Source organism: Odocoileus virginianus, chromosome 29 (genome assembly GCF_023699985.2).
Source record: "Odocoileus virginianus isolate 20LAN1187 ecotype Illinois chromosome 29, Ovbor_1.2, whole genome shotgun sequence".
In the NCBI taxonomy this organism is placed as follows: Eukaryota; Metazoa; Chordata; class Mammalia; order Artiodactyla; family Cervidae; genus Odocoileus; species Odocoileus virginianus.
Genome location: NC_069702.1, coordinates 28,984,774 through 29,009,918, shown reverse-complemented (window position 1 = coordinate 29,009,918; position 25,145 = coordinate 28,984,774). Strand labels below are relative to the sequence as shown.

Here is a 25,145-nt window from a genome sequence, read left to right as displayed (position 1 = left end):
TCAATATGTGAAGGTCGCTCAGGCATGTCCGACTCTTTGTGAATCTATGGACTGTAGCCCGCCAGGCAACTCCGTCCTTGGGATTTTCCAGGCAAGAATTCTGGAGTGGGTTGCCATTCCCTTCTGCAGAGGATCTGCCCGACCCAGAGATCAAACCAGGTCTCCTGCATTGCAGACAGACTCTTTACCATCTGAGCCACAGGGGAAGCCCCTTTCTTGTCAGTATCGGTTAGATTTACATCCTTGACTTTATCTATCAGTTGTCTTTTTCTGTCAGTTGATGTTAAAGTCAGAAATTCATAAATAGTATTTACATTATTATGACAACAGGAATATAGTTTAAAGCTATGACATGGTTTATAATTACATCTTCTTTCTTGTACAGTTTTTTTAACCTGTAGTTTTAAATTGTACATTTATTGTATATTTAAATTGTATATTTTCAGATTGATATTGTTACTGTATCCCCAAGCTCTTTTAATATCTGAAGGGCACAGATAAACCCTATGACTGCCGTGTTCTCGCTGGTCTCTCCCTCCTTGCTGTCCCCCCTCTTCCCCACTCTGTTTTCCTGTGTCTTAAGGTACCACTGCCCCAAGACGTGCTGCACAGATTCTGTTCCAGCATTTACTCTCATTCCTCTCCTGAATTGGAGACCATCCATCTCTTTTTCTTTATTTTTTCATTTTGCCAAATCGCATTTCAGGTAACTTTGTATGAAAGGGCATATAAAGGTTGACATTTTGTTTGGTTTTCTTTTTTTTTTTTTTCCTGATCAAAAGTTTCCTTATTGTTTTTTCACACTTGATTGTTAGTTTAGATGAGTATACAGTTGAAGGTTGAAAATAATATTTCTTCCAGAACTCTGAAAGCGTAGTTTCATTCTCTTCTTCTGTTTTTGTGTTGCTTAAAAGAATTCCGAAGTGCAGTTCTTATTGCTTTTCTCTCTAGATAGAAAATTTTAGGGTATTCTCTTCACTTTAAGTGTTATGAAGTTTCCTAATGATTCATTTACATACAGTGCTGGATTGTGTCTATATGGTTTGTTTTGTTTACTTTCTCTAGGGACCTTTGTGATTGAAGAAATGTATCCTTAATTTAGCTGTAGGATATTCTCTGTAACAGCATTCTCTTTTTCATTTTCTTGTTCCAGCTTAGTAGGAGTTTTAATAGTCTTTCTAATTGGCCTTCATGGATTGATACTCTGTACTTTCATATTTTCTGGGCCTTTGCCCCCTTGACCATTACTTTTTTTAGAAGATTTGCTTGACTTTATTTTTCTAACCCATATATATGTACATATAACGTGTGCTTAGTCGCTCAGTCATGTCTGAAGCTTTGCCACCCCATGGACTGTAGTCCACCAGGCTCCTCTGTCCATGGAATTTTCCAGGTAAGAATACTGGAGTTGGTTGCTATTTCCCTCTCCAGCAGATCTTCCTGACCCAGGGGTCGAACCCACATCTCTTGCATCTCCTGCATTGGTAGGGGGATTCTTTACCACTGTGCCACCTGGCAAGCCCATATACATTTATTACTATCACATGTAATCTTGAAAATTGTTATAACTGTACAGCATTTTCCTTTTCTATTTTTTATAGCATTCTGTCCACACTTTATGGATACAGTATCTTCTCAAATCTCTTGGAAACTATTAAGAATCTTTATTTAAGTTTTCTAAATTATAATTCTTTTATTGAAGTTGTGTTTTGGTTGTGTGTGTGTGTGTGTGTGTTTAGTCTTGGGCTTCCTCTCATATATCTGATAATTCTCAATTGTTCATTTTTATTCAAGTAAGAGAATTTGTATTCAGGTAAATCAATCCTAAAGGAAATCAGTTCTGAATACTCATTGGAAGGACTGATGCCGAAGCTGAAGCTCCAATACTTTGGCCACCTGATGCGGAGAAGTGACCCTGATGCTGGGAAAGATTGAAGGCAGGAGGAGAAGGGGATGACAGAGGATGAGATGGTTGGATGGTATCACCGACTCGATGGACATGAGTTTGAACAAGCTCCAGGAAATGGTGAAGGACAGGGAGGCCTGGCGTGCTGCAGTCTATGGTGTAGCATAGTCGGAGACGACTGAGCAACTGAACTGAACTGAAAGAGGATTTGTTTTAGAGTGAGTAGGAAATGTCATCCTGTCATCCTGAATTCTAGAATTCAGAAGATTTTGCTATGAGGTACAAACTCCTGCTCTGATTCTCTGGTCTTTTCTAAAGCCCACTTCAGCAATGAACCCTGTGGGGTAAATGCCTCAGCTGCTGGGTGTGCACCCACTGGGATGGTAGCAAAGTTTGGTGCAGTGACTTTCCAGGAACTCATCCCTTTCTGCTTGTATCTTACTTGGGCCTCCATTGTACTTGGCCTCTTACAGTGTGGAGCTTCTTCCATGTTTTTCATGGAAGATCTCTTTTTTTGATTCCATGACTTTCTGCACATATTTCACACTGTAGTTTCTATGTAGCACAAATAGTATCAAGTTTTAATACTCTTTTTTTTTTCATTCTCTCCCTCTTGATCCTCTCTCAGGTTCTAATACACTTACCTATTCTTTTGCTTCTAGAAAGTTTTTGAAGTCTCTTGTCTCTGTTGGTCGTCTATTAGTTTTTTTAATTGATGTGATTTTATAATTTTTTGTTTTTAATATTTCTAACCTGTTACTTTAAAAGTATCTAGGAAGGGAGAAGGATAAACTCATTTACCAAGTCACATACTAAGTTGAATTGGTAGCTTTCTTAAATTGTTTTAAATTTAGACACTTCATCAATTCAGAGAATTTCTCTATTAATTAGTGAAATTTTTTCTATGTCTTGGACCCAGTATCAGCATATAGATATAAGAGAGTCCACATTAGGAAATCCGACACTGTTACATGTGCTTGGGATACTGTGGCTATGGGGACCTATCGCAGTTTCTCAACCTGATGAGAGAGTATTTAGTAAAATCACTTTGGGTCATGAAGGCAGTGAGATGTTCCTTTCCTTGTTTCTTAATCTTCCATCGATCTTTCTAACTTACCCTATTACTAAGTAGCATAGTCTTGCTGACATCACTGTTCTTTTCTTTTTCTACTTTCATGAGATAAGGTAACAAATTATTTTCTATGCTCCCACCTATATTCTTTGTACAGGTTAACTTCTGGTTCATAGTTTTATGTTTGTGTGTGTGCATGCACACATGTGCTGATGACACAAAAAATTACAAATACTATATGTAATCACAGGGACCACAGATGCCCTAAAGTCCTTTATGAGGACTTTCCTATTTTAGTATTTTTTTTAGTCCTTGTTTGTTTCTGAATGTTTCTGCAACTGATTAGAGCCTTTTCAGATGTCACGTGTGTGTTGTGTGTGCACAGAAAGAGAATGAAAAATGCCTTTAAAAATTTAACTATTTTAGATCATAAAGTGAAGTTGCTCAGTCGTGTCTGACTCTTTGTGAACTCATGGACTGTAGCCTGCCAGGCTCCTCTGTCCATGGGATTTTTCAGGCAAGAATACTGGAGTGGGTTGCCATTTCCTTCTTCAGGGGATCTTCCTGACCCAGAGATCAAACCCGGGTATCCTGCAGTGCACGCAGACTCTTTACCTTCTGAGCCACCAGGGAAGCCATTTTAGATCATAATAAATATTTAATTTTTACTTTAGATCATAATAAAAATTAAATATCCAGTGCAATATCATTGGAATGGGAACGGGAATCACTCTGGTGAGAGCATTTTGCTTTTGCTGGTTGAAATTTAAAAAGGCTTAGAAGAAATGAAGGCTGTGTGTTCAACATTGAGATGTTGAAGCCCTAACACTGAATCTTGGGAAAAGCCAACAGAGTAGTTCAGAAAATTCAAAAACACAGAAAATAGGGTCAAAGAAGTTGAGGGTGGGTAGATTATCAAGGGGCATGTGGACAGTGGAGATCCCAAAAAGAGAATGGTCTTTAAAATAGAGAATAGTCTTTGTGGTTGCACTGCCTTGGCCTCTGCTTTCTTCCATTTCTCTCTGTAAGGATGTCTTCTCCATCATCCTTGCCCCACACATTAGGGATGACTTCAGCTTTTGGCTAGAACTTGACTCACATACTTCCATAGTTATCTAGATCTTTTGATGTCTTCTTCCTCCAAATTTGCTTTGACTTTCCAAACCAAGCACATTCTTTATCTCTGGTCCCCAGACTTTTCTCTACCCAAGGCTGTCCTTTCCTCTCAGGGACGCCCTCGCTTGTGTCTCCTCTCATTCTTACCTGATTCTTCCTGCACACGGGGTGTCCCTTTCTCACTTCTGTCTTTTCTTACCTCTTTCTGCTGCTGACTGACAGGAATTTAGCCAGTTTGGCAGTGTGTTTCCATTCCGTTAGTTCTGGGCCAGCTACAAACTTCTTCCTTATTTACTCTAAGGCTTTCCAAGTCTGAAGTTTCTTGGAGTCTGCACATTGCATCTCCCGCCATAGGAAATAGACTTTGAACAGTAGTGTTTATAGTAGTAACTCCAAATGGAAGTAAAGTGATACCCAGTCGCTGTTATTCATTCATTCACAAATATTTATTAAGTGTCACTGGTGCCAAGCTCTGGGGCTGTAGCTGTGAACAAGACAAACCAAAGGCCTTGGCTTTCCGTTCTTGGAGTTTACATGATATTAAATCATGAGCAAACAACAGAAATCCTCTAAATAAAACAAAATAATTAAAAATTGTACAAGCAAAAATATCCAAACTGATTTTCTATTAATTATGAGATTCTTTCAAAGAGCTCCTGCTGATAAAATTTCAAACTTTCTTTAGCCTCATATTTATATTTTAAATATTTCTGCATTTTATTTGGAGGTGGGCACTGAGAATGGGTTGGAGGTCTTGATGACATGCTTTTCTTAAAATTACTTTTGGTGGGGACAGCTCTTGGTGGTCTGTTGCCATGGAAGACTGGGAAACTGATCTGACAAAATCCAAGCTTATCTCAGCCATTCCTTCTGGAATGACTTTCTCAGTCAAACTTGTTATATCTCAACAGATTTATTATCCCTGTCCTGTTATATTCCTGTTCTTAGTGGTTGAAATGGGAAGAAATTGCAATTTCTTGAAAGGTGGAAAACCAGTATGGAAATAGTGGAGCATTGACTGAATGTTCATTGTGGAATCTTACAAACACTTGGCTCTGACTGTGAATTAGGACATTCAGAAGTGTGTAGCATTACTGCTTTTATAATTATTTTGCTATTGCTTTTAGTATCCTTTCTCCTTTTTCACAGAGCTGTGGTTTTGGGCTAATCACTATGGCAAGCAGAGTAGCTGAGTTGAATATTTTTCTCCTTTACTTTATGAAAATGAAAAAGTAAAGAAATGCAATCTCCATCTTTGGGAGAAGCTAAATTGGAAACCAAGAACATTTTTGGCTTAAACCTCCTTGGTGATTTTATATTGCACATAATTGCCATGGAAATAGGATATATCTTTTGTGGTTGTACATTATATTTTCTCTTCATTAGAAATGATGATGTTTGTATGTTTATTTATGTAAATAACATAGAGAGACCAATCCCACCCCCCACGTCCCTAGATTGTTATTAAGAGATCTGGATTTAAACTGATACTTGTTGTGTGGTCATGAACTTGAAGTTCATTTTGTTTATGTGTAAGTGGTAATAATGATACTGATCTCAGAGTGTTTATCTGAGGATTAAGTAAGGTAATGTAAATTAAAGTACTTAGTGCTCAGAAAGATTAGTTGACTCTTAATCTTAGATATACACATCTTCTAGTAGATTTTTTATGTCAACAAAGGGGGAAAAAGTATCAGTAAGTCAGTGAGGTGTACAGAGAATATATCCTGTAGGCTCATTATGAGGGTATAAGATGGGGAGGTCAGTTTATGTGTCATTGCATCACATACACATTTACATTTTTACTTAACATGTGTACATATAAGTATCATCATTTTTATGCTGTACATTCTCCTACCTCTTTTTATAGTATCTAACAGATACAGTTGCAAAGGACTTTATGAATTGCTACATGTGTGCTAAAGAATAACAATGATTTTCAAACTTAGTACAGAATGTAATTAATTTTTATAGAAGACAGTATGTACCTGCCAAGTGGGTACTTTGAAAATGAAATTGTTTTCGATTGTGTGAAACAGCTTGAAAATGTGCTCCTCCAAGCTTTCTTTTTCTTATGGCCAAAATACAATGACATGGAAATTATTATGATTATTCACTCAAGGCGGGTTCTTCTTTTTCTGTTGTAAAAATCAGACTGGAAAAAACAAAGTTGCTTTAGACCAGGAGCGGTTATAAAACATTCATTTGCCCTGTGTATTAGATAGAAAGGGCCTACTAGTGGTGGTGGTGGTTCAGTTGCTAAGTTGCGCTCAACTCTTTGCAACCCCATGGACTGCAGCACACTAGGCCTCTCTGTCCTCCACTCTCTCCCAGAGTTGGCTCAAATTCATGTCTGTTGAGTCAGTGATGCCATCCAACCCACTGCATCCTCTGCTGCTCTGAGTAGATGAATCTTTACCTGCACAAGAAGTAGCATACTTTTGGGTACATTTCTCTTCCACCTTTTTGATTCACAGTGACATTTGCTTCTGCTACCGCCACTCACTCAATATTGCAGTATATTGAGTTTACATTATACGCCAAAACTCTAGAAAACACTGACTTAGCCAATGTGTCTTATTGACTAGAACAATGTTAGGGACTCTTGTGTAAGTTTCCCAGGTTTGCTGAAGTGCCACACGGCAATTTCTGATTCCCAAGTATAATCTGGTTTGTAATCTCTTGTCCTTGCCTTCTTTGATTTGGGTGATATGTTTCTAGAAAAGGCTGATTAAATAGTGAATTCTGATAACAAAGATATTCATTGAATGTGTGCATGCTAAAGTCACTTAGTCATGTCTGATTCTTTGCGACCCCATAGTCTGCAGCATGCTAGGCCTCCCTGTACCTCACAATCTCCCAAAGTTTGCCCAAGTTCATGCCCCTTGCATCGGTGATGTGATTCATCTTCCTCCATGAGATCCTTCTCCGTGAGATCTTCCCAAATCAGGGATTGAACCCAGGTCTCCTGCCTTGCAGGCAGATTCTTTCCCAGCTGAGCTACCAGGGAAGCTTGTATGTAGGCGAAGATTTAGAAGAAAGGCTGTGTACAGTTCTTTTTGTGTGTGTTTATGTGGCAAAGACGCTAACTCCATGATTTGCTTGAGATGTGACAGTTTGGAGCACTGGCTTGGAGGAGGACAAGGTTATCATATCTTCCTCTTTTGCTGTTTCAATTTGTGTATGTTTCATGCAGTTCAGTTCCAACTAGGACACGTTCTGTGGTTAAGAAACTTGTTTATTTAGAGTCGTGGTTCTCCAGCTTTCACTTACTTCAAAATCATTTCAAAGGTTTGGTAAAACCCACCTTGCTTGGCCCCATACCCAGCATTTGATAAAATTTGTCTGGGGTGAGTCAAAAGAATTTGCATTTCTAATACGTGCTCAGGTGATGCTGCTACTGCTGGTCTGGGGACCATACTTTGGGAACTACTGAATTGGAACACTGGGAAGCCTTTGTCTTTGGTTCAGGGTGTTGTGGAGGATAGAGGTGGAGAGTTTACTGGGGAAGGAGGTGGGAAAGGATGCAAGAATGCTGATCATCTTGCTTAAGGTTTACCTAGAAGTGTTGACTTCTGAATTCTTTCAGTCTGTTACAAAGTTAAACATCAGTGAAGCTGTTAATATTACTTTTATTAATGAGAATCAGATAAAGTTGGGAGGGACAATGGATGTGATTGTTTCTAACAGTGGCCTCTTCTTTCCCATCTGGTTCCTGCATCTTCCTTGGTCCTGTGCCTTTTCTATGCCCCCCCCACCCCCCCACCGCAATATAATACAAATACAGAGAGCTATCCTGTAACTATCTTTCAGAAATGAGAGAAATGTGGCAGTATATGAGCTTTCTTGGAAAAGTTGTAACGTCAGTCAGGATTACCATTATAATGGAAACTTTACTTGTTTGCTTCAGATTTTGCAGCAGTTAGGACAGTGCTTGGGTGAAATGTACCATCGCAGTATTTATGAAGAATTTCCGATGTAAATCAATGAGTTTAGAATTTTGCCTAGAAAATTTAAATTAATGGAAAATTGCTTTCAAATTCATTTCAGTATTAATGCTTATATACAGTTGATTTAATAATTAGAAATCAGTATACCTATTTATTTATATAAGCTGCTTTAAACTTAGGATTGCTAAGGCTTCATTGCTTTAAGAATATATAATTCAGTAAGTTAAGTCAGATTGAGAAGGAGAAAGATCATATGACATCCCTTATATGTGGGGTCTAAAATGAAATGATACAAATGAACTTACCTAAAAAACACAAAGAGACTCACAGACTTAGGAAAGGAACTTATGGTTGCTGGGGGCCGGGGGGGTGGGGGGGGGATAGTTAGGGGGTTTGGGATGGTCATTTACACACTGCTGTATTTAAAATGGATAACCAACAGGGACCTATTGTATAGCACATGGAGCATTGCCCAGTGTTATATGCCAGCCTGGATGGGAGAGGGGTTTGGGGGAGAATAGATATGTGTATATGTATGGCTGAGTCCCTCTGCCGTTCACCTGAAAACTACCACAACATTGTTAATCGGCTACACCCCAATACAAAATAAAAAGTTTAAAGTTCAGGGGAAAAAAGAATAAATAGTTCAGGTTTTTGTGATTTTTTTTTTTTGTTTATGTAGGTAGAATCTTCACCCGTTTAGTAAAAAAAAACAAACTGGTTTTGTTTTTTAATGTAAAGTACAAAATTGTATGTACTCATCAATTCCTGTTAGTTTCTAGCCCAGCATTATTTGGGGGCATTCGTGTTTGTGCCTGGTGTCTTTTGTATTGAATGGACCCTAGAAACCTTGTATGCGGTTCAGAGAAGAAAATGTGGCTTTCAAAGAGGTTCTTTTAATTGTGCTCGTAAAGCAGTTTTTTCAGATGTTGCTTTCCTTTGAAAAATGCCCTATGCTTAAATTTTCCTAGAATAAAACATCCTACCAGGTAAAGGGTTTAAGAGATCTAGGCCATGCTTACTCAATGAAATGCAGCAGAGTGGAAAATAATTCTGGTTTTGCCAGCTCAAGAAAATTGATCTAGTAGTTAAAGACAATTATATTATTTAAAGAGCAGCTGTTATATAGATATTAAATTATTAGGAGTAGATTTTAGTGTTTGGTAAAATTTTGTGCTGATGTTTTGGCCTGAAGGAATGGAAGTCTGTGATCTGAAGAATTATATGGAAGCAAGTATGAAGTTGTGTTCAAACTTGGGTGTTTGTTTTTCAACCCTTGTCCTCCTAGTGTGAAGACCAGACTGAGTCAGATCACTGAGGATTAAATGGGGAACATATTACTCAGCACCTTGCAGGGGTGGGTCAAATACCCTGCCTTTGAAAAGTTATTCTTTTGCTTAGTAAGCTGAGAAATTTCAAGTTCACCTGCAAAATGAAAGCTCAGTATTTTGTTGATTAACCAGTCTATTTGAAAATGGTCTCTCATCTACATGTCCCCTTCTCTGTTCTCGTGTGGTTGCATCTGAAGTCACTGGCTGATTTGCCAGTGGATTTTATCTACAGCAGCTGTACCTCTGGGGAGCTTGTCCATGGGGTATTCCTGATAAAATCTGTCCGTTGACTTGAATGAGAAGTTTGGCATTTTAGGGAGGAAGATGGGATATGCTTATTTTAATCTGGTAAATGGGAATGCAAGAAATAAGGGGAGCTGGGATAACACTGAGAAGTGTAGGGGTCCTGGCTCAGATGCCCACTAAGGAGAAATATTCTTGATCAAAATGTTAGCCAGAGAATGGAATACAGATGGTTTAGGGGGTTGATGGTGCCTAGGAAGGACTGCAGAGGCTGGCAGAGAGGAGGTTCAGGCCTTTTGTCCTGGGGCCAGCTTTGCTGAAATGAGGAAGGAGTCCACATCTATAGGCAAAGAAATAGATCGATTAGGATGTGTGTAAAGGGCAAGCCAAAACCAGGAGTAAATTTATTTTTATGCTTAGAAGTTTTATACCTTTCTTTCAAAGCTGAATTTATCTTGAAATAAAGCCAAGAAAGAAGACTTAAACAAGGTCCTTGAGATATTTTTTGTTTAACCATGTTAGGGCTCTCACCTTACTTTCCAACACTGGAAAACTCTTCGGGAGAGTCCTAACACAGCTCAAGCACCATCACCATTCCCATCATCATCTACTAGCGTTCATGAAGTGTACAACCAAAAGCTTTGTGCTTTTGACAAGAAGTCTTTAATGACGGGCCCCTTCTGTTTTTACAGGTAGCCCAGCCATGACCCACAGGAATCTGACTTCTTCCAGCCTGAATGATATCTCCGATAAACCAGAGAAGGACCAGGTAAGCCAGGAATTCTTGCCTCTTTAAAGTGTAATACTAAATGTATATCTAGAAAATGCTGGGAAGAGATGAGGAATGGTGGTCTCCTAACTTAAAATGAACCAGTATGTGTTGATGGCTTTTTTTTCCCCTCACCTCCTTGGAAAGAAGGGGAAGCAGTTTGTGAAGGGATCTGAAGTCCAGAAGATAAGAGTTAGCTTAGTCCAGAGATCTTCACTTGGGCAGTTTAAATATTGAAACTATAGTTCTTTCAGCTTTAAAATAGTAATAATAACTACTACCTCAGGTTCGTTGTAGTGCTTAAATAAGGTAATCTATGAAAAAAGTGCTCTGCTGAACTGTGAAGGGCTAGGGAATGCTGTCTGTTGTGAACTTTAGGGGGATACTTTAGGCAAAGGTAATGATAGTCTTGTTAGCTGTGTATTTGCCTATTAAAATATATGGTAAGTAACCTATTTGAAATGAAAAGCAATTAAGTTTTGAACCTCAATTTGTTTTCTTTTAAAAAGAATATAATAGAAACTGGATCATTTTCCTAGTTGAGTGAGTACCTGGACTTGAACAAGTTAAAAATGGTGACTAGGTATAATTTTGTACTTTGCTGTTGTTCAGTAGCTCAGTCGTGTCTGACTCTTTGCAACTCCATGGACTGCAGCACGCCAGGCTTCTCTGTCCTTCACCATCTCCCGGAGCTTGCTCAAACTCATGTCCATCGGGTCGGTGATGCCATCCAACCATCTCGTCCTCTGTCATTCCCTTCTCCTCCTGCCTTCAGTCTTTCCCAGCATCAGGGTCTTTTCCAATGAGTCAGTTCTTCACATCAGGTGGCCAAAGTATTGGAGCTTTAGCTTCAGCATCAGTCCTTCCAATGAATATTCAGGACTGATTTCCTTTATGATTGACTGGTTGGATCTCCTTGCTATCCAAGGGACTCTCAGGCTTCTTCAGCACCACAGTTGGAAGGCATCAATTCTTCAGCACTTTTGTACTTTGCATTAAAGAATAAAATGAGTTATTTGAGCTAATGGGTTGAAAATTCTACTTGAATAAATAAATAAATCTCAATTATATATTCCTAAGGCAGTGACGCCTTATTTACAACAGTGTTCCTCTTTAGACAGAGGTTTTCAGACCTTAGTGAATTCTCAAAAGTACTGGAAAGGTGAAATTATTTCTTTTTTGTAAAGTGACTTTTGGATTCTTTATTCTCCTTCTAACCAGCTTTAGAATAACCCTGTCCTCATTTTCTTCTAATTCAATACACTTTTCATATTATTGTTCTTATCTTTCCCCTCCACCCCCAGGTCAAAAGCTTGTACTCGCTTCTATCAAGTTAAGTTCAGAATATGCCACCTTTAAAGATTCTCTGAAATCTGGTATAATCTTTCTCATTTTAACTTACCTGTGTTTCCCGGAAGAGTGACTCTGCTTTGGTTAGGCTTAATTACTGCACCCCCCTCCCCAGCATTCAGATTAATTCTTGACTTCTAAAGTTGCCGCCTACTCTTAAATGCTAATATGGATAGCACTCCTCCCTACCATTGGCCTACCTCTTGATATACTGTGGAGGATGACTGTCTAAATATTGAATGCATTGGTAGGATCATAACAGTACTGAAAGGGAAAACTCAGTCCACTAGAACTTGTTGAGAATTTTACTCAAAACTAGTTTGTACATTTTGGCTCCATAGATTGACAAAGCAGCATTCTAATTGTGAGATTTATTGGAGCCTTGATACAGGATAAGGAAGTTAGGAATACCTGGCAATTTCTCAGGAAGACTTCTTTTACTGGGGACAGTTCTTCTCTTGTCAGGCATTTATCAATAGCTGCTGGTAAATGTTGAGAGAAATTTCTTACCTTCTTGGTTGTCTTCATATCTGAGCATATACAAAAGAAATTTGATGGTTTAAGATGTGTATTATATAAGATTTTGATTCCCGTGTTAGAAGAAATAGGTTGGAACTTTATGATTTGGGGTGTTGATTTAACTAAATAAAGCCTGTGTCGTCCTTAAAACCAGAATCTCTGATGCCTATCTCCAGTGTCTCCTATTCATCAAGGTTCATATGATATTGAAACCAGGAAGATTTAATTCAGGAATTTTGTTCTTTTTGTTTTCAAAGCTAGAAAATGCAGATGATGAGTATATCATTATAAAGAGCAACTGTCCATCTTCATTTATCTAATACAATAGCCATTGTTCATCCAATGAACCCTTCATCCCCTCAAAGAGAAAGAAACTTCATCTTTGCTTCCCACCAACGAGTTTGAAGAGGCGCTTTGTAACTGACCCACGATCTCCTCTATAATCAAAAGTAGAGTACAAATGCAAACTAATATTTCCAGCTTATATACCTACAGTCTTATTAACTTCAAATACAAAAGCTCCTGGATCATTTTCTGGTGAGGAGAAAATAGGCTTGCTAAGAAGATGAAACCCTGGCACACACACACATAAAACCCTGCAATAAATTCAGGCTTTTTATTTTTCAGCCTGCTTTTTCTCTGTTTGGGTAGGAAAAAAGGTTGCCAGGCTCAAATTTGTTTTGAAAAAGCTTTTATAATTAATTAGCCAATGTCCTGGAAATGATCTTGGCAATGAAGTCAAACTTGTTCAGTATGCTTTTCCAAGTTGGCCCAAAAAACTTCCATCCAACTGGAACTGAAGTTTTCTGATGGATTGATTATTCTGCCTGGATACAATCTGAACAGTTGCGATGGTGCTTCGCAGCTTCCTGGAGCTATATAAGTTCCCAGTAGCACAAGGAATGGGTTTAGTGTTCAGAGATACAAAGAGAAGCAGAATTTCTCTTTCTGACAGCTACATAGTGACACAATTTGAGGGCATATTTTTTATGAGATTCTGTTTTGGGAAAACAGAAGAAGCAGATCTGTGGACTGCACTTTTTCTCTTTGGCTCTACCAAGCCTAGTACTTAACGATTTCAGTAGCGGCTGCTTGAAAAATAGTTCACAATAGTTAACAGCAGAAGAAAGAGCATCGCCAAAATTTAGATGATGCAACACTTCAACAATATTCCAACTTGGATTTTATATTTATTAGGCAAAAAAAAGAAAACACCTGGGGAGAAGTAGATTTTTAAAAAATACATCTGGAGCTCATTGACTTGTAAATGTACATAAATAATCTCTATTTTGTTGCCATGGAGGATTTTTTTCTTCATTATCCAGTTATCTTCCCCAATTACCTTAGACTGATTTGTTTTTCTATTACCTTTTATTTCTTTTCTGTTCTTGAAAAAAAAATTTATAACTTCTGCAGGTGCTTATCAAATGCAGTGGGTTAGTTATAATTTTCACGTGAGTATGGACTCATATGTAAGGATAAGAAAATTCCTTCTTACTATTTTACCTTGTAGCTTTAACTCTCTGGACAAAATACTGTGTTCAGTGGTACAATAACTTTTTAATTTATTTTTATTTTTTATTTACTTTGTGTTTTTTAGATTTTTTTTTTTTTTTTTGGTGTGGATCTTTTCTTTTTTTTAAGTGCTTATTGAATTTGTTACACTATTGCTTCTGTTTTTTATGTTTTGGCATTTTGACTGTGAGTCACGTGGGGTCTTAGCTCCTAACCATAGATCAAACCTGTTCCCCTGAAGTGGAAGTGCAAAATCTTAACCACTGGATTGCCAGTGAAGTCTCTCTACAATGACTGTTTTAAAAGTGCTTTTTTTCCCCCCACATTTATCAGTAATGCAATAATATCTCACAATCACATAAATATTAAGTGAAATCAAAGTTTGTAGATTGCAGTGAAAGCAGTAGATAAATTTCTTGCAGACGCTTAGAGAGACACTTCTGCACACGTATCCTTGTAACTTTCTTAACTAGTCATCACTTCGTTGATACTGGTTATTTAGCCAGCTTACCTGAGAACTTATCCATGGGCCTAACGTTAATTTCTAAAGTGTACTGTAATCATTTTTTGCATTATCTTTAAGTATACTATTACCCTTAATATACTTTGTGATCTCTATTTTTGAAATCCTGGTCTTTGTAGAGATAGACCTGAATTAAAATTTTTTTTGTCAGGGGGTAAGAGGATGAAATCAGTAAACCATGTAGAACTTTGAAACTGCTCAGCCATGACTGTCTTAAAATGGAATCCAGAAAGATACATTTTGTGACTGGACAACCCCTTAATCCTTTTCTTACACACGTGAAATACAGGAGCAGGTCACCCTGGCGGCTCAGATGGTGAAGAATCCACCTGCAATGCAGGAGACCTGGGTTTAATCCTGGGGTCAGGAAGATCCCCTGGAGAAGGGAATGGCTACCCACTCCAGTCTTCTTGCCTGGAGAATTCCATGGACAGAGGAGCCTGGCAGGCTGCAGTTCAAGGTGTCTCAAAGGGTCTGACACGACTGAGCGACTGACACTTTCACTTTCATCTAAATTCAGCTGAGATGATGCTTTCATCATTTTGATTCCCATCCTGAGGCTCACATACAGCTTCCCTTAACATTCAGAGCTATTTCATTTTCATAGTGATGGAAAAGTACAATAGCACCTGCTTTTCTTTTTTCACCGCTCAGCCAGAAAACCCTCTGTTTCACACGGAGCACTGGGTGGTCTTGCTTTGCTCCTCAGAGAAGGCACAGCGGTGGGGAAAGGCTTGTATTTGCTCACGTTATGATACTGTCTTTTGCATGTGTTCAGGGAATGGTGAGACACTGCTGGGAAAGCTCCAGATGGAATCACATCTGTGAAAACCCGAGAAGAAAGGCATGTTGTGAGGAGGTGGTTACAGCTTTAGATGGTGCTTAGTTACTGTGGTGATAGTAACTGCAGAGAGGGTCTCTGTGGCTGCAAGTTTCCTTTGACCAGGAGTCCTTGATGAGAACTGGCATCACCACGGCAGCGGTTATCTTTGGAGTCCCTTTCCCGGGGGTTTAGCTTGTCACTGAGATAATTAACAAAACTGATATTTGTCATTCTCTTTTCTTTCTCTGCGAGAAGTTTAACCTTCTGTAGCCTTCTCCTCCCACTTTATGTTCTCTCCCATATTCTGAAAGAATTAACAAGTAATTGTTATTAGTAGAGTTTGAGAAGCACAAATATTCATAATGATTTTAAGAACCTGTGTCCCAATTGAAACTGACAGTTGAATTTTCCCATTTTCATACTGTTGTGTTTCCTGTGAAAGCCATTTATCTAGATCAGAATGCTAGCCTTCGTTTAAGAACAGGTTTTGTGTCAGCTTGAAAGTGAGGTAGATAAACTTGTCTCAGGTAATCTAAGCTCTATGTTGTGTTTTCAGGTGAGAAAAGAAGAAATCTTTTGTACAATTTAGAACCATGTAAAATTTAAAGCCAGCTGCAGCAAATTTGAACTTCTTAATCACCCCATAATTGTAGGCTGCTGAACTCACTGATCCATGTAAAGAGTATATTCTATGCTAGCAAATGTTCTTGGTGGTAGGGTTCCAGAAGTAAATGAGACAGATAGATCTTTTGACACATGGAACTTCTGTGCTTCAGGGGACAGATAGACAATAAATAACAAAGATAAGTAAATAAACAAGTAGGATAATGTTATGCAATGCTGAGTGTTATCTAGAAAATATAGTAGGATAATGTGGAGGGGTACAGCAAAGCTGGGTTAAGTAGGAGGGTTACCCAGAGAAGAGAAGTTCTGGACAAAGAGGAAAGCCTTGAGGCAGGAATGAGAGTGATGTATGCAAGACAGAGGAAGAAGAAAAATTCCAGAGTGACTGGAGCAGAGGAAGCAGGTATGTCAAGGTAGATGAGGCCAGGGAAGTACACAGAGGGACCTTTTAATTGTATTCTAAGTACCAAGAGACACTATTGTAGAAATTTCACCTAGAGAGTGGTGTGTTCTGATTTACTCTGAAGAAAGATCACTGAGAATAGTGTGTGATGGGATGGAAGAATCTGCTAATGTTCTGGATCATCTGGTGTTGTTCCTATAATTAAACACTGGATGAACACCACAGTGCAGTAAACAGCTCAACAGACCAGAGCCAGTTTCTTAAGGGGTTTGCCGTATAGGTGTCAAGACCTTATTCCTATCAACAAAGCAAGTTCTTCTGTACCATGAAAGTATTATAAGGGAGAAAGTGAGTTTTCTAGTTAGCATATTTTCCATGCACTATTAATAGATTTAACAGTCACTATTAATAAAAATTAAAATGTTTTAATGCACTAGAAGTGAACATAGGCCACCAAGAGTAGTGAGACTGAGCTTATGAGTGATTGTATCTGTTTACGTGCTTTTTTTGATGTTGCCTGGTAAAACGCATGGCTCATGAGACCTTCACCAGGGGTCTCTCTAAGAATTGAATGGTGATAAGCAACTTACTCCTTACTGTTCTGAAAGAGGCATCAGGATGTGTGGATGAAGGACAGAGCTGCCTAAGAGGTTCCTGAGCCTTGTTCTCATCTGTTCCTGTGAAGTGAGTGAGTGTTAGTCGCGCAGTTTGACTGTTTGTGACTCTTTGGGACCCTATGGACTTACTGTAGCCTGCCAGGCTCTTCTGTCCATGGGATTCTCCAGGCAAGAATATTGGAGTGGATAGCCATTTCCTTCTCCAGGGGCTCTTCCTGACCCTTCCCGGTCAAGGGTCTCCTGCATTGCAGGCAGATTCTTTACTGTCTGAGCCACAGGTACCCATGAAAGAATCTAAGAACTGCAGGAGCACCACAGGCCGATCCCACGTTCACCATTTAACAAATGGCATTGCTGGGTTTATATGCTTTAAATGGTTATCTGGCATGTTTTTTATTTGATGTCACTTTTTTCTCTTTTCAGTATGTAGCAGTTTGCTGTATCCCAATGCAAAGAATATACTTAGAATAGATTGCAGAGAGTAGTCGGATGTGATCAACAATTATCTTTGATGGATGTCTGCTCTCATGTCACATATTACCTACCTCTGATGAGAACATCATTAAAAAAAAACCCCCAAACCAAAAAACACCTTTTTCCCCCCTTGGAAGTGGAAAATCAGAAAGCAACAGCCCCTTTTGGTAAATACCCTAAGGGCATGTTTAAAAAACCTTTATAATAAGTGTAACTATAAACATTGACTTATTCTTTACCTGCTGTAGTAACATTTTTTACCTATAGTGTTTTTTAAACTTTAGTTTTTTTCTGATTCATAGTTATACAAAATTGCTGTAAAAATTCAAGCAGAACAAAAAAGAAAATCAAAGTTCACAAATTCTCACCCTCAAAATAACCAGTATTAGCAGGTTGATATAGTCTTCTAGACTTTTTCTAGGCATAAAAATGTATATGCTTACTTATATAAATTACAAATGAGATCATATTGTTCTGGAACTGGATTTTTTAGAAACCTAACAATACCACAGACATCTACCGTGTTTTCCTTAAAGGCTACATAGTACACATGAATCATGTTTCATGTAAATGATCTATTGATAGATATTTACTTATTTCTTTGTAATTACAAGCAGGCCTTTAAGAAATGTCCTCATTGTAACTGAGGTTTTTTTTTTCTTTCTTTTTTTTTTTTTTGCATTCTTTCATGAGTACTTCTGAAGGAGAAATTTTTGTAAGTGGAATTGCTGGATCACCTTGTATTGCCAATTACCTTCCCAAAAGATTATGTCAGTTTTGTCCTAGGTCTTTTAAACACTTGAATAAATCTTCCTCACTGCTGGGGTACTGTTTGCCAGTCAGATTTGAGTTTCTCCTTTGTGATTCACTCCACTAAAAGCTTAGCGACTGAATTCAAGTGAAAAGGACCCAGTTACTAGCATCTGCCTCCTAGTTCACTTTGGGGACTTTTTTTTGCAGAAGCTGAAAATATCAAGGCTAAATCTGGGTTTATTCTCCTGGTCTAATTGGATCTCTGAGCTGGCTAATCTGCCTGATATTTTGAGGTAAAGAGGTGAGAAATACAGTGGTTGTAGACTTGGCTGCCTGTGTTTCTGATTGCTTCTCCTTAAGGAGAAGCTATTCTCAGCTCTGAGAGACACCCCGTGACTTTGTGAGAATTTCCTTGGCAACCAAAAATGGCTTCCTCTTAAGAGCCCTTCTTGGTGGTCAGCGTTTGGAACAAAAAGGAAACTTGCAAGAAGGGCTGAACAAGTATTCTTTCTGAAGCCCTATCCAGCGTATTCGCAGCTTGGCCCTGCATCTCTTTCCTCTCCAGTCCTCTACCCTCAAGAGAATTCTAAGTGAACTTAACATACATAGTGTACAGCGAGTTAAATGAAAAGTTTATGCCTTTGAGAGGAGTGTTGTCGTCTAGGATAACTGATGAAAAGATCAGCAGACCATTCATCACATGTTGGGAGGTATTTGCAGATTTTGCTGTTTCCTTACTTCCTTTGCAACGGGGAATCTCTGTAGAGTAGACCAGTAGTGGCCATGTAGGGAGGTCAGGCCATGAGAGGAAGTGTTTCTTGCTCTTCTTCGCAAAGAGAAGGGTTTCCCACTGTTTCCGGCTCACTTGTCTGAGTGGTCAGTGGTAGTTGATTTTTTCACCTCCGTAGAATCTCATGACCTTATCAGTAGCCAGCAGGGCTTCCTGATATCTCCGGGTGTTACCACCAGTGCTCTGGTTTCGCCCCCTCGTGCTGATCTGAAATGGAAACTACCATCCTTCCATTTTCTCTGCTGCCATGTTAAAATGGTAGCCGTAATTCTTTCTACAATCTGAAGGCCAGTGGTTAATCCCTCCCAGTCGGTATTACTGCCTTATCAGTGTTCTATGTGTGTGCATACAAGAGGCTCGAAGTAATCAAGTCAATTTAGAGGATTCCATTGTAATTTCAGTATTAGTGGCACTGTTGACTATTTGGGGGCTGTCTCTGAAAGTGATGAGTCTGTTCCTCTCTAAAGAGTAATTAATAATGACAAACATACATTCAGCACTTTTTTATACTAGTGCTTTGGTTGGTATTAGCAACTCTGTTTTATATTAATATGTTGGTAAATGTAAGGTGCAAAGACATTAAGTAGTTTTTTCTGAAGTCAAGTAGCATCTGAGTGGTAGCACTGGCCCTGGGGTTGTGCTCTGAACAAGTACAGTGAATTCTGCTTCTTTGCCTTGTGGTCGGTTTTAGATCCTACGCCCCAGATGTTTGATTGATAATTTATGAGTTTAGGTTTGTCTTTGGGGCATGCATTGTGCTGAATAGGCTAATCACTGAAATTGTTATTAAATAAACCAACAATTTAAAAAAAATTATTGAGTCTTATGGTGATTGGATTTTTCTGCTGCCACAGTGATTAAAAGACTCTGTGGATTAACTGTTTGTTGTATGCTCATTCCCTGAATGGTGTTGGTGGAGGTCAATGAGGGCTGATAGAATAAAAATAAAGTATAAAATATGATTTCAGAATGTGAGTTTATATCTAGATGAAGAGACTGAATAAGCGTGTGGTACTGATAGTGAAGTGTAAGCATTTCAGGGAAAGGCAAGATAAATAACTGTGTGGGCCAGAACCGTCCATCAAAGAGGAACGAGAGATTTTAGAGGCATCTTTTCATTTTAGAGAACATAAATAACAGAAGATAAGAGTTTCAGTCAAATAAAACATTCTTCTTTGGAGAAGGAGTTACGTAGAAAATGTGAGAAATGCATTGGAATGTGACTTTCTGCAATTTACCAGGTACAAGTGAATGACTTGGTTTATCCAACAATCGGAATATAATGTGACTTTTAAAATTCTTTGAATAATGGCAATAATCCCCCAGATTTGATGAAATACAACAGGGTTTCAATGTTAACCTTTTACAAATTAAAAAAAATTATACTTACCTGTAGAATTAGCAAAAGTAGATGACATTAATTAACCAGTTGACTTGTCCACAGACATATGCTGGATACTCATTTGATGTACAAAATTTTACTTGTGCTTTGAGAAACACCCTACAGTCTCAACTTTCAGGCCGTTTGGTATTGTATTTGTTCTTATTATGGATATATGTTCACTTCTGTGGTCTGATAGATAAATATCACTGTAGCCTTCACTTTTTTTTCCTGGTAAAGAGGAAAAAGCAGTTATTATTGAACTGATCAGTAATAAGCTTTTTTTAAGCTGATCATAGGGATAGCTTTGAAGACTTAAATAAACATGTTGTACCTTAACTCCTCTAAACCTGTTTCCTGATTCATAATAAGGTGTTATAATTCAGTCTGAACTGCCTTCTTCACAGAGTTGTTACATGAAAAAGAATGTGCTTAGTATACTTTAAATATTATATATGTTTTAATTTATGTCCCTCATTTTCATTACTTACACTGCTTTTTGGGTTTCCCTGGTGGCTCAGACAGTTGAGAATCCGCCTGCAATGCAGGAGATCTGGGCTCAGTCTCTGGATCAGGAAGATCCCCCAGAGAAGTGAATGGCTGCCCACTCCAGTATTCTTGCCTGCAGAATTCCATGGACAGAGGAGCCTGGCGGGCTACAGCCCATGGGGGTCACAAAGAGTTGAACATGACTGAGTGACTCAGCACATACACATACTACTTTTTATTTTTGGTTTTGTTTGATGGGAAGGTTGGTTAGGAGGGAGGTCAGTTTCACTTTAGATGTCATTCCTCACTTCTCAGGTTTACGTTGCTAATCTGGCTTTTGGGGGGTTTCATGTTCTTAGCTTCTGCACTCCGCTGCTCCGCCTGCACACCCATGAAACGTGTCTGATTTGCTTTCCATGGATAGTGGCATGGCACACACATTTCTGTTGGACCCACATGTGTCTTTTCCCAGTTCTATCTTTCCTTCAGGATCTAAGTCAAGTGCCACTTTTTCCTTATATGCATCTTTGCATTTTCTGACTCATGTTAATTATAGCTGTCTCAGGGAGACCTGGGTTCCATCCCTGGGTTGGAAAGATGCCCTGGAGAAGGGAAAGGCTACCCACTCCAGTATTCTGGCCTGGAGAATTCCATGGAGTATGCAGTTCATGGGGTCACAAAGAGTCGGACACGACTGAGCGACTTTCACTTTCACTTTCTCAAATTCTAATACCATTAAGCACTTACTGTTTGTTGCTTCACAGGGACTCACTTGTTTGTTATTTTTTTTTATATGAATATCTAATGTTATTTATCAGGTGGGATTGGAAAGGCAGAGAGTTTGGGGTGGAGGGAGAGGCAGGAGTCATGGAAATTGTTGATGTCATGATGATGATGGCTAATTGGGGGAGAATCAGGTTCTAGTCATTCTTTTTCTCAAAAAATATTTTTTTTTAAAAAGGCTGAGAAAATGACTGTGACTCAGTTTCTCAGAGAAAGATGATTTCTGAAAGTATTGTTAAGGTTTTATATTTTCATTCTGGCAGTTTTGAAAATTAGTATTTCTTATAATGAGCATTGACAGAGTACTTCATTAGGTTAATCAGTTGCTTGAAATGAATATCCTTGCCTGTGTCATACATTAACATTTTTTTCAGCTAGAACAATCATATAAATGGTAACATTTCAAATATAGTTTGCTCTTTAATTTGTTAAAATTCATTTATACATTTTTTTTCTCATAATTGAAAGCTCAGTGAACATAGTTACCTGGCTGATTGACATAGCTTACAGAAAACACCAAATATTTTTCTTTCCTTTATTTAAAACAAAATACAGTTTATCATGAGGACATATTGGAAAAGTCAAATGTCAAGCACAGAAAGATGTTCCATTGCAAGATGACATGGTATTGCCAAGTTTTCCCAAGCGGAGAACATTTCAAATTGTGGACTGTCCAACACTCTGCTTTTAGACATGAGTTACTTTATTTTGCATGATATGAAATAGTGTGAAATTAGGTAGAGGTGAGGCATATCAGACTTAGGAAGGATTTATCATTGTGATTTATTATAGAATTCACTAGTTTTATACATTAGTGTTTTTTACAAGATACTGAATATAGTTCCCTGTAGTATACAGTGGGTCCTTGTTGTTTAATTTTTATATTCAGTATCTTTCAATGCCAGACTCCTAATTTATCCCTCTCCCCCCATTCCTCCTTTGGTCAACATGTTTGTTTTCCATGTCTGTGAGTCTGTTTCTGTTTTGTAAATAAGTTAATTTGTGTCATGTTTTTAGATCCCATGTGTAAGTGATACTGTATTTGTCTTTCTTTGACTTCACTTAGTATGATAACTTCTAGATCCATCCATGTTACCAGAGATGACATTATTTCATTCTTTTTATGGCTGAGTAACAGTCTATTGTATATTTCTACTCTATACATTGTTATAACTCTGTTTCACTTTAAATTTTTATTATAATTTCGAGTCCAAGAGTGCATTATGGTAAGATTCAAGTATATCATTAAAATTTAAGAAGAACAAGTCAATTTGAAATTCAAGTGTGTATCAGGATGACACATTTTCAGAAAGATGAGTGTTCAGAGGTGAAAGAAGTTTTTCTTCTTATAGTACCTTTGGCTGCATTACTGTTTCTCACATGACACTTAACGGATAAAGTCTGTTTCCGTATCAGCTTGTTTATGACAATGCGGAATAAGCAAAATAATTTCAGAAATTTCAGTGAGTAGCCTCTGCATTGAAGTTTTGTATGAAGAAAAACTGGGTGCATAATTCTTTGCCTGTTGAATGATCATCTCTAAGACGATATCCCCAGGCACTCACTCTGGAGGAAGACTTTGTTTAGAAAAATAGCAATTGTCACTACTGCTTAAAATGGTGATGAAACTCTTTTTCAAAGTGTGGAATTCTCTAGGAGTAGCTCTTTTCATCAGGACATCGTGAAAACATCTGTAAATATGTGTCATAAAGAGATTTGGGGGGATGATGGCAATGTTGTGCTTATTACCACCTGTCTTTGTGGAAGCCCTGACTGAAGTCCTGCTGAGAGAATGGAGTGTAATTCTGAAAGACCTTGACTCATGGCACATTTTGGTTTTCAGTTTAAAAAATTTTCTATAGTGTTTCATTTTTCAGAGATGTGCGAAAGTAGCACAGCATGCATGTTTTATTAAAATAAAAACCAAGAATAAATGAAAATAAAAGGCTTTTAGAAGATTCTCTCTTCTCTAATATTATCCTATGGGCTATGTGGTCCTGTGCTTGTATATTTCTTAACCTGAACTACACTATAGACTATGTTGTCTTCATTTTAGCTGTGGCTTCTTGATCTAAATCACAAATTGTAATACTTCAGTGTGGAAAAGATAGAAGAAAAAAATGTAAATCAAAGGAATGGAAGACTTAGAGCCCTTTTTGAGTTTTCTGGGTTAATAGGAAATGTAGTAGAAAAGCTTGGGTTGTATGTAATCCTAGAGGTGTTGGTTCAAATCCTGGCTTCCCTTCTTACTAGGTAAGTGATCTTGTATAGGCACTTAATGTCTCTAAGCCTTAGAAAAAGTTGGTAAAACTTACTTTTCCTGTTCTTATGAGGCAAGAAAGAGGTAAATAATATGTGAAGTATTCCAGGCACAGACTAATTAGGTGCTAAAAAAATATTACTTCCCTTTCCCCACCTGCTTTCTGCTGCCTCCTTGTGAATAGAAGAATAAGGCAAACTATGAAACAAAGTAAGGGGAAATGGAACCAGTGAAATAAATGAGACAATATATTTATTATTTTGGGAATGATTCAAGAGTAAGTATCAAAATAAAACACAGGAATTTCTAGCTCTTACTAGAATAGATCTTAACTTAGAATGATTTTATATTTAAATAAGAGTATACAGGTAAGATTTTATAGTGGTAATGTTTTCTTTTTCCTCTCTTCTTTCCTGAAAGTAACAAGCCACTAGCCAGTCTTCTGTAGTAGTATGTTAAAAATTATTTTTACATTCATGCAAACCATGTGATTTTTAAACCTAGGAATGTGTAAAGTTTGCAAAGCACTATGAAAGTGTTGAAGTTAGTTGCTCAGTCGTGTCCAACTCTTTGAGACCCCATGGACTGCAGCCCACTAGGCTATTCTGTCCTTGGGATTTTCCAGGCAAGAGTACTGAAATAGGTAGCCATTCCCTTCTCCAGGGGATCTTTCCAACTTAGGGATCGAACCTGGGTCTCCTGCATTGCAGGCAGATTCTTTACAATCTGAGCTACCAGATATACTTATAGATATACTTAATATACTTAATATCTATAAGTATATAGATATTACAAGAGAGGCTGTCTTGAAGGAGGATACAGAGAGCATCACTGATGACTTGAAACTGTTTTTGTGTGTGTGTGTGTGTGTGTGTGTGTGTGTGTGTGATGAGCCCAGAATCCTGAGCATGGTCTTCAAAGCTCTGTGTTATCTTGTTCAACATCTCTCTCCAGAGGCCTTTTGCAAGGTTCTTTCCCTCGTCGATTTTACTCTGACCATGCATGTGTACTTTCCAGGTCCACTATTATGCCAGTCTTCCCCTTCCCCAGGCCCTTTGCACATACTGTTTCCACTGACTGAAGTGCTCTTCCTGCCCAGGCAACTGGGGTTCCCCCATAATTTCTCAGTCTGAGTCACCTCAGAGCTCACTGTGAGCGCTCTCTTCACACATTGTGCTGCTCCATCATGGTGCCCACCACATCTGTCATCCTGTTTGTCTTCACCAATAGGGCATTTGCTTCAAAGTTGCAAAGATGATATCTGGCAAACTGTGGCTCGCTGGTAGGGGATCTGTTTTTGTATGATTGGCAATCTAAGTTTTAAAGGGTGTTGGGGAAAAAAAGAATGTATGACTGGAACCGTATGTTGCCTACAAAGCCTAATTTGGCCTCTTTAAAAGAAAGTTTGCCAACCTGTGATCTGAATTATTGCCCCATATTTTTAAATAGAGGAA

General features: G+C 38.3%; 1 protein-coding gene across 6 annotated transcripts in view; it reads left to right on the top strand.

Moving 5' to 3' along the window:
- SLC4A4 (solute carrier family 4 member 4) overlaps positions 1 to 25,145 on the top strand; it is a 422,503-nt gene that overhangs the window by 264,020 nt on the left and 133,338 nt on the right. For all 6 annotated transcript variants that reach the window (XM_070458312.1, XM_070458313.1, XM_070458310.1 and 3 more), the window contains exon 7: positions 10,311 to 10,387. In XM_070458312.1, the coding sequence (XP_070314413.1) occupies positions 10,311 to 10,387 (77 nt within the window). The remainder of the gene's footprint in view (positions 1 to 10,310; positions 10,388 to 25,145) is intronic.